Source organism: Rattus norvegicus, chromosome 18 (assembly GCF_021556685.1).
Source record: "Rattus norvegicus strain SHRSP/BbbUtx chromosome 18, alternate assembly SHRSP_T2T, whole genome shotgun sequence".
Lineage (NCBI taxonomy): Eukaryota > Metazoa > Chordata > Mammalia > Rodentia > Muridae > Rattus > Rattus norvegicus.
The window spans coordinates 65,591,933-65,602,039 of NC_141551.1; the positions used below are offsets into that span (position 1 = coordinate 65,591,933).

Consider the following 10,107-nt stretch of genomic DNA (forward strand, 5'->3'; position numbering starts at 1 on the left):
AGAGTAGCCCTGCTGTCTCTTTAGTCACCGTGGAGCCTTGGCTTTTCTCTTCTCCCTTTTCTCTCTCTCTTTCCCCCTTTTCTCCCTTAAATTTAAAGATCTTTTTCACGTAAAGTAACTGAACTCTGGACTTATGCAATGTTCCTTCCTTCAAGTGTCCAGGTGGCCTGCATTTGACAATTTTCTTTAATTATTTTTAAAAAGACTTTGTTTCTTTTAAGCAAACCGATCTTCCCTAGTAGTTCCGTTGAATGTGAGCAATCCGTATGAAATTCTCAAAATATTTTTGAGGAACTTTTAGAAGTTTCTTGGGGAGGGGAAATGAGTGCTTTGTGTTTCTAGAAAGGTAACTGAACATCCGGTCTTACTCTGTTCTCAGGCTGCAGACATCACGGCCCCTTTGGTTCCTTCTTACGGTTTCTATGCCGTGTGAGGGGTCTTTGTTCACTTTGCTAGGTGACAGTGACAGTGAAGTCAGTATGAGCTGGACTCTGAAGCTGAGGCAATGAAAGCTTGCTTAATGAGCCGCAAATAAGAGATTTCTCTTAGTTGGGTAGACAGACATAAGGAAAAGATGGAGGTTATCTTCTTTTTAAAAACATCATCATCATCATCATCATCATCATCATCACCACCACCACCACCATCATCATCATCATCATCATCATCACCACCACCACCACCATCACCATCATCATCAGCATTTTACATCCTGACAGCAGGTTCTCTTCCCTCCTTCCTCCCAGCCCACCCCTCCTCCCTTCTGCCTGCTCTCATACACCCCTCCGTTTCTCATCGGAAAAGGGCAGATGTCCCCTGGATATCAACTGAACATGGCATATCAAGTTTCAGTAAGACTAGGCTCTCCTCTCCTTTTAAGGCTGGACAAAGCAATCCAGTAGGAGAGAAGGGGACTCAAAAGCATGCAAAGGAATCGGAGACAGCCCCTGCTCCTACTGTTAGGAGTCCCACAAGAAGATCAAGCTACACGATGATCTCATATGTGCAGAGAACCTAGGTCAGTCCCACATAGGCTCCTTGGTATTTTTTTTTTTCAAGTAAAATTGACTCCTATTGTTGTTGCTGTGATCTCATGTAAAGCACTTTGCAGCTTACAGAACAACCACCTTTGCATAAATGTACTTCTCAAGGACAGCCTCTGAGTGCTTCAGAAGATGTTGGTCTGGTTTGGTTTCAGTTTTCCCAGAAATAGCAGAGCCTTGCATGTTGCTAAGGTCGGCTTTCATCTCCAAAAACTTTTATGACCTCAGAGACTAGTTTTCTTATTCCCCAGTATGACAATGAGGGAGAAGCCATGGAGAAATGCTGCTTACTGGCTTGTTTTTCATCGCTTACCCAGCCTGCTTCCTCCGAGAATTCAGGACAACCTGCCTAGATTTTTATTAATCAATAAAACATCCTACAGGTTTGCCTAGAGGTCAGCCTGATTAAGACAGTTTCTCAGTTTGGGTTCATTCTGCACATATGTCTTTAATTTGGGTCAAAACCCTAACCTGCACACATAAGCAGTCAAGCCCTTCGTCTCGACAGAGCAGCCAGAGTCCTTGCCCCTCTCTTTTCAGAGCAAATCTGACCACTAAGCACATCATTGCTACTCTTTTTCTTCTGCCACAGGAGGATCTTTTAACATCAACTTCCATAGCCTTCTGCCTTGCTTGGTTCCTCATGCCCTGCACTGAGCTGAGACTGTTCTCTGTTGAGGCTTTGTGTTCTCCCGTCCTCCAAATCTCTTCAACAATTCTCCCTCTCAAGGGACTGTGCACCCATCCCCTAAGATGTCTCAACTGCCCTGCTTGCCTGCCCCTAACCTCCCTGAATTCCCAAAAATTGCTGCCTCTAGCTTGAGGCTTCACTCATTTTCAGTTTGGATTATTTGAAGACCCCAGAGTCCATGGTCCTTGGTGAGGTCTGAGTCCCTCCTCCCCCCTTCTATACACATGTGAAACTTCTGCTAGGTGTGTCATGAAATGTCCTCACAAGGTTCCTTTGCCCGGGTACGCTCACGCTGAAGCCCAGAGAGAACTAAAACCTGATGTTGATGTGAGCTAATGCAGGAGCAGCCATTCCTTGAACATGAATTTCAGGGATGATGAGATGGCTGAGAGGTTATAGTTTGCTCTGTTCCAATCAGAGGAGAGTAAATGTTTCCAGGAAGAGTACATATCCAGTTTATCCTAGTCTTAACTCTTTTGCCATGCACATGGAAAGGAGAAACACATTGACCTACATTCAGTTGGTTAATTCCCAGTGCCTCTTTCTAAGAGAAAGACCAAGGTTGGCGTTTCTGCGATGGACTGCACCCTTTAAAGAACCATGCTACAGAAACAGAGGCTAGCTACCACATTCAGCCTTTCACTGGTCCAGAGACTCCAAACTTAGGTCCTCATATTTGCATGACAAGTCATTTTAGTCAGTGATCTCTTTCCCCATCCAGAAGCAGCTTCTGATCTCAATGCATATCTCACTCAAGTTCCTAGGCAAGCAGAGCACAGACTATTCTTTTCTATGTGTCTTGATATGGTATGTGAATCCCCGGGGGCCACACAAGGCTTAACAGCAGGAAGGGAGGGCTGATGTATCAAAAAATCCTTCACTCCCTCCTCCACCTTTGCATGCATTCTCAGCTGCCAGCATCTTCAAACGGAGATTTCCATCCTCCAGGAGCAGATCTGTCATCTGCAGTTCGTGATCCACTCCCAGCACCAGAACCTGCGCAACATCATCCAGGAGGTCAGACTCACAGGCGAATTTCTCTGAGAGATCTCAGGTGCAAACACCAAAGCTGGGCAATTTGGCAGGCTACGCTCCATGGCTTGCCTTCTCACGGTCGTACCTTTTTGGTTTCTCAGGCAACCTGGCTTGGGGCTTCTCTCGCCTAGAGTGTCATCACCTTTCAGCTTCTGTACAAAGAGAATTTGAGAAGCTGTGCTTAAGTGCTCTTTAGATATTTTAGTGATTTTTTTGCATAAGCGTTGTGTCCTGAGTGAGATGTTGTTCACTGTTATTTGGAAGACTGTAGGGGATTCAAACCTTCCTTAAGTAATGAGGTTTTTTTTTTGTTTGTTTGTTTGTTTTTTGTTTTTTGTTTTTTGTTTTTTTTTTTGTGGGGAGTGGCGGTTGTGATTTTTTTTTCCAAATTTAACTTTTTCCACTAGTTTCGATTAAGCATGCCTTGCATATGCTAGCTAAGTGCTCCAACACTGAGCCATAGCCACAGCCCCTTTTTACTTTGGTTCTTGGGATACAATCTTCATCAACTGACCATGCTAATCTTGGAATTGCTATGCAGCCCGGCGGCTAGCAGTGATTTTGGAATCATCCTGCTTCGGTTATCAGGGATGACCAGGCTTGACGGCTACATACTCGTATACTCATAAACAGTGACTCCGGGGGGTTAGTTTAGAGCAGGAATCCTCCCCCACCCATGTTCTTCTGCAGGATGAGACACATGATACCTGCTGCAGCCTTCTGCCATCTCTGCACCTGCCGGGGTTTTCTGCAGACAGGTTTCTCCTATAAACGGGAAGGGAGAGTGGTACCTCTCTGATCGTTTTCTTCCTGGGCGCCTATTTGGCTTGCGGTCTTAAGTGACCTGCTGGCTCCGCTCACACCGTGGGATTGTGTCTTTCTATTTGAGGGGCAGCATTTGACCACGGAAATTCTTAGGGCAGACTCGTAGGAAACAGTGGTGACCCTGTTTGTTTTTTCCTGTCTGGGTAAGGAGATGAAGCAGTTCCAGACAATGACGTCTCTCTACTTCTGCAGTTCCCCCTGTGCACACCTAGGTGGCACTATGCACAAAGTCGGTGCTTCGGTTGTGGGTTTAGGGTTTTTTTTGGTTTAAAATGGTAATTTTTATGTTTATCTTCAAGGCTGGCTTAAGTATAAATTTGTTTTTTAAAACACTTGAAAAATTAAAGGACTCACTTTATATGCTGGTACAAAAAAAAAAGAAAGAAAGAAAGAAAAGAAAAAGAAAAGGAAATTTTTGACTTACGTAACTATTCCCCACGATCTGACAGGATGTCCCAATTGTTCTCCCGATTCCTAGATGGAAGGACTAAAAAATACTTTAAAGGAACAAGATAAAAAAATTGAAAATTTGAAAGAAAAGGTCACCGTGCTCGAAGCCCAGGTAAGAAGAGACTCTGTGCGGTGTGTGTTGGTCCATGCCTGGGCATGTATGTGTAAGCGTGTGCCTGTGTGTAAACGATAAACTACCACAGCGTATATGCCTGTGCATGGCTTTTGTGCCTGTGTGACTGTGAATGGTTGTGTGTAAAATTGCATCTGACTGTGTCTTGGTGTCTCCTGGTAAGTATATGTACCGTGCTGTTTACGCATGAGTCTTCAGTGTCTTTAGCCGTGTATGCTATGTATGAAAAAGTATAGCTTGCTTTAAAAAACTATTACATTAGGACTAATTTATTATTGGACAAACACTAACTTATTTTTATCAGCTTTAGACACTAAGTAAATGTTAAAGGTTGATCCACGTTGTCCCTGGACACTCACTGTATTGGCAAGACAGGATCATACTTAAGGCTCGATTAAGGCTTCTCTGTGTAAATTCTCTAGCCCAATGGTAAGGCTTCTAGACTCCTTTTTTTCATACTTCTTCCTGGCCCGTGACTCGTCCACCCTCATCCATCCTGGCTTTGCCTCCAGGCTCAATTACATCCCAAAGTCTGCTGACATCATGCTTTTCGGCGTTCTTCCTACTCAGTGTAAAGTGAGAGGCTTTTCTTGGGAGTTGATTGGAAAAGTGGCGTGAGCTTGCTTTCCTTCACAGTAGAAAGTTCGCGCAATGGTAAAAATCAAGAGCTTGCCAACATGGAGCTTATATCAAAAGTTGATCTTTAAAAACTTAACCAAAGTAGTTTTATAATTGCATTAAATTCCACTTTCGTTAGTTTTGACTTAACAGCTCATCACGGACAACCATTTTAAATGAAATGTTATTATGAAGACTTGAAAATAAAAACAAATTAAAAAAAAAACAGAAACAACGTATTTTAATTTCCTGTGAGAAGACATGGTTTTATTCCCACACACTCATTTTCTCTCCTCTAAAACCCTTCCTGGCTTTTCATAGTAGATTTCGTCTGCTTCACAGAAAGTAGAGAAAAGCCCTCCAAAAGTGGATCCCCTCCAAGAAGAGTTCCGTCATCCTATAAGTTTATTATAATTTATCCTAGATGCTGTGTGTTGATTTAGTCACGGTCCAGCAGTGGGACCAGGAAGGTGTGTCTTTTCATCCCTTTCTGTCTTTATATTTCAGTTTCAGCCAGGGATTATTGACGTCATTCGGTGGGGACTGAACAGACCTGTGTTGCCCCTCGTGGAAACTTGTTAGTTGACTGTAAACACTTCATAGTGATGATACCCTTCAGTGTTTCCCTAGACTCTCTGAGTATAGACGAACCCTGGCTTTTATGTTCTGAACTCTTATTTTCTTCAGTAGATAAATGTTCTCCTTGTCAGCACTATAGTCATTCCCTTGGAGATATAAAAGCTATCAAAGTATAAGCATTATATACATATATATGCATGTGCATATACTTATACATATACATATATGTATACATATACATATACACATATACGTACATGACCCTGGACCTTCTACACAGCCAAGGATGACCTTGAACTTTGGATATTCCTGCCACTACCCCTTGCCCCCCTGCGTGTTGAAATTCTAATACATGTTGGAGACAATGATCAATCTGCTACTTCTCAAAATTGACCCACCCTTAACGGGCCAGCTGCGTTTTATTATGCTCATCAGTAGGCACTTGGTTCTGCTTCCCTGTGTCCTCAGGGATGGAAACTGTGTAGAGCCCACAAGTTCTCAGGTGATATTGTGGACCCTGGGCTTACACGGTAGGAACAGCTGCCATGTGTTTTTTTTTCCCCTGTTCTACTTCACCAATTTCCCTTTGCCTTCAAGGTCCAGGTTCAATCTCTATATGCTTGAAAATGCCGTAAATTATTCCACTCACTCTGACTTAGTTTACGTCTTTCCTGTAATCATCAGTTATGGATTGTTTTATGACAACTGTTACATTGTTTTTGATTTATTTCTGCTGTCACTTCAATGATAATATGCATCCTGCATATTGAGAGGAATTTTCCAATGCTTTCATTGGCTTCTTCATATCCTCTGGTATTCGATTAGTGACATGCATGTGGCAGTTACTGGATTACTGAGATGTGGGGGGTATGATGCTCAATGGCCAGTGCAGTTGACTGTTGCTTTTATTTATTTTTTTTCAGTTACATTTTTATGATACCTGGACTCCCCTCAGACACACTCAAATATCAGTACCTTTTGCAATCATTGCTTATTCAGTTGCAAAGTGGGGAGGCTGAGCTAAATTTGATGGTTCTGGCGAAAAATGATGTCTTACAGGGAAAAGAAAATGTGCTGTTGGGTCAAACAGCCTGCCAACAGACCATGGCAGGGTCTGAGGGCTGTATGCACTACCTGTGGTTTACCCAAAGTAGCTACTTTGTCAATTTGAGTTTATTTAGTCTTATTTTGTTAAAAAAGAAGTGTATTAACTTTATAAAATCTATGTTACGTATTGTAAAGAATCTTTTAATACATAATACATTTTGTAGAGCTGAGCTAGTCATGTGAAGGGAAGTAATGTACATAAAGTACCTGACAAAGATATCATATCCTAGGCATTCATTAATTTTCTAACTTCTAACAAAACTAATGTCTGTTTCTCAAAGCTTTGCATTTTAGTGTTAGCTTTCTTCAAACTAGTGACTTCTCTGAATCAGTATGTACCATCGATCATATGTTTCTTGTTCTTTTAGTAACTTGCATAAGAAAGGCAACCCTGATATCTTTGCCAGGAGTATAGATATCAAGAGAGGTGAAGATGAAGACACCGTGAACTATTAAGAAGACATTGTGCCCATTTTTATAGGGCTTATAACCAAGGGGTTGCATCAGGAAGATAATTATGTAATTAATATCGTGTGGATCACTAAGATTATTTTCATTTGCCTGTGAAAAGGAATGGTTATAAACTCAAATAGTTCAAAGACTGATGATGTTCACAGTACTACATTTTAACCCCTTGGTACATTATGTACTTTTTGGGGTGCATTTACATATTGTTTTCCTTGGTTTTAATAAAATAACCACAACAAACATCCTGCGTCTGGAGGCGGGATGCAGGAGGGGAGCAGAGCATGCGCGTTGTGGATGGAGGAAGATTGTGGATTTGCTGTCTGATCTCTGTCCTTATGGCTTCCAATTTTAGAATGAAGAACTAAAAACCAAGGTGGCACACTGGACGGAATCTCCTAGGACATCAGTATCTAAGGCCGTCTCTACAAGGTACAGGCTTTCCCCCTTCATTCCCATCATCCACCTTAAATTCTCTCCAGAAACTCCCTTAAAGACACCCTCAGAGGTCTATCCCCTCAGTTCTTCTAAACCCATCAGGTCGATGGTGATTGGCCACCATGCCCTCTATCACCCAAGTACTGTTCAGCATTGCCCGCACATATTGTCCACTACAGAGTACTTGAGACTGGATATATTGATATCAAATTAAAAAAATGCTTATCTTCTCCCCTTCTCTGCCTTACTTACATGAAGCCCAGACTTAACTTCAGAACTTTCTTCAAATATTGCCCATAATTTTTCTCTTTTCTCCTTCTTCCTTGGCTGCTCTGTTCTTTGTGCCATCCATGGATGTTTTAATCATGAGTTGTTAGTCGTTTCTAGAATTTTCATGTCAGCTCTCAGCCAAATGGGTTGTTAAGTATTCCTAGAAAGGGACAAGGTCTTCCTGTTGCTTTTTCTTTTCTGTGCTGCTAAGAACAGATAACTGCATAAACTACCAGCTACCAATGGGTGATTTCAAGCAGTGATAAGGACCGAAGGAAGCAATCAAAATGATACTTAAAGCCAGACAGATTGCTTTGTGTATGGTATTTATTGTTGGCTGAGTCAGAATTTGAATCTGGACTTCAATCTCATTTCCATAAGCTTTAGGAAATGTTCATTTAAGAGAAAGCATAGCTTGTAATTACGGGAACCATTTAGAAAGTGATTAAAAACTTCCTGTCCTAGCTGCTTTTGAATTCCACTGTCTGGTCCCTACAGGGAAGATTCTCATTTTCAGAGGCTCTTGGTCACAGGCTTGAGGTGGAAAATCAGACTTGCTCTGATTAACATTAGTCTAGGAATTCAGACTGATTCGTCTCTCTCTTTAAAACTCCTAGCAACAATGATTCAGTTGGCTAATGCTGCACATAATTAGAGAGACCATTTTGAATCAAGGCCATTTTGAATCAAGGCCTCTCAGATCTCCAGGTGCGAAATTTTCAACTCATTGGTCACTAGCCTTGCGATACCTAAAATGAGTAAAGAATTAAGCCCTAGAGGCACTGGAAAAGAAAGCCAGTTCTCCCGGAGAAGGGAGAGTGGTCAGTGTTCTGTTTCCTGCCTTGCATTACTGTTCTTTAGAACATGGTGAGCAACATGTCAGAGCCAAACGGCTTTGGCTCTGGGGGAAACAGAGGCAGAATGGGGTCTTGGAGGAAGTGCTGAATCTATCTATTTACAATGATTTTGTATTGAATGCTACAAATTTGGCCGGTACAGAGGAGGTACACTGGCAAGACGATTTTGTTGGTGGTGGTTTCTAGCTATACCTAATTAACAGCTCAAGATTACACTGTTAGTAGGGGTTTTTTTCCCCCATGACTTGGAAAAAGTAATCTAAGAGAAATTTCCTAACTGAAATATTAAAACTAGACTTTTTTTTTGATCTTTTAAACATAAAAGTTCCAGTGTGAAGGGCATGAAAGCTTGTCCTTCACTTTCAAAATAGCATTGGCTAGTGCTTTAAGAACAGACGCAGATCCTTATAGCCAACCATCGGACTGAGGTCGGAGACCCCTATGGAAGAGTTAGGGGGAGGACGGAAGGAGCCGAAGGGGATGGCAACCCCACAGGAAGACCAACAGTGTCAACTAACACAAATGGCCGCATGTTTCCACTAGTTGAAAGGCTTCAACTATCGCCCTTCTCCCACTCTACCTCACACTTACCCAAGTCAACCTAGATGAGATTGTTGATGGTAAATGCTATTTTGATATGATCTTACTATATATACCATGGGGAATTCATCAAAATAGATACATTAGTGGCTGTCTCTTAGATCAGACTTTTTAGGATGGTGGTCGTTGAGGCCTGCCTCAACTAGTCCTAACCCTAGATAATGATGGTGTAGTTATTGTCTTAGGAGGCTCTACCTTGCTCCACGTTGATAATTTATGTGTCTTTTCTACAGTGAGTTGAAGACTGAAGGTGCTTCTCCCTATTTGATGTTGATTCGGCTACGAAAATGAGCTGGCTGGCTGCAGTTCTGACAGAGAAGGACTTCTACAGATTTTATTTATTCCTTGAAATACAGTTTCAGCTCCCAAGTTAAAGTGACATCATGTCTTATCTAAATGTAACTTAGTATACATCAATAACGGCATAGAAAGGTGATATTGCAGGCAATTCAACAAATGTCTCCTGGAGAGAAGAAACCTTTTTCTTTTTAAACCAAAATGTAACTTAAAAGGCCAAGGGACTAGGATCTTTCCCACATGGAAGATGAATTCTGCTTTAAACCTAAAATATTAAAATTTGAATCTATCTCTCTTCAAACATTTTACAAAGAGGACTCTTATAAGGTTGTCAGATTTAACCTTTGATAGTGGTTCTTATGTGTATAAATAAAGGGAAGTATGTAAATATATATTAATGAATGATGTAATTTAATTTGGCATTTAGGTAATAAATATCTTACCATGCCACAGTCTCGTGTCTGCCATGTTGTTAAGAGAATTGATCTATCTTTACCAGTTGGTGCGAAGAGGAAGGCGTAGATTCTTCAAGGCTCACTTGACCCTGAGCACAGTCCTCTGAGGTTGGGAATCATGGCACCACTTTAGAAGGCTACTGTTTTTCAGATGTTCCAAACTGCTAGAGGAAAACCACCCACACAAACACAGGGCTGTAAGTGGCACAGTTTGCTTCATTACTCATTCGCTTCATGATATTAG

At 41.6% G+C, this 10,107-nt stretch overlaps 1 protein-coding gene across 13 annotated transcripts in view; it reads left to right on the forward strand.

The window, feature by feature from the left end:
• The window catches only part of Ccdc68 (coiled-coil domain containing 68), a 44,640-nt gene extending 34,780 nt beyond the window's left edge, over positions 1 to 9,860 (forward strand). For 7 of the 13 annotated variants that reach the window (XR_015642160.1, XR_015642162.1, XM_087592357.1 and 4 more), the window contains 4 exon segments: positions 2,646 to 2,751; positions 4,073 to 4,156; positions 7,302 to 7,378; positions 9,345 to 9,860. Coding sequence is in view for 7 of the 13 variants with exons in the window: in XM_087592357.1 (XP_087448483.1) it covers positions 2,646 to 2,751; positions 4,073 to 4,156; positions 7,302 to 7,378; positions 9,345 to 9,402 (325 nt within the window). In the remaining 6 variants the exon portion in view is untranslated. 13 annotated transcript variants of the gene reach the window in all.
• The last annotated feature ends 247 nt before the right edge of the window (positions 9,861 to 10,107 follow it).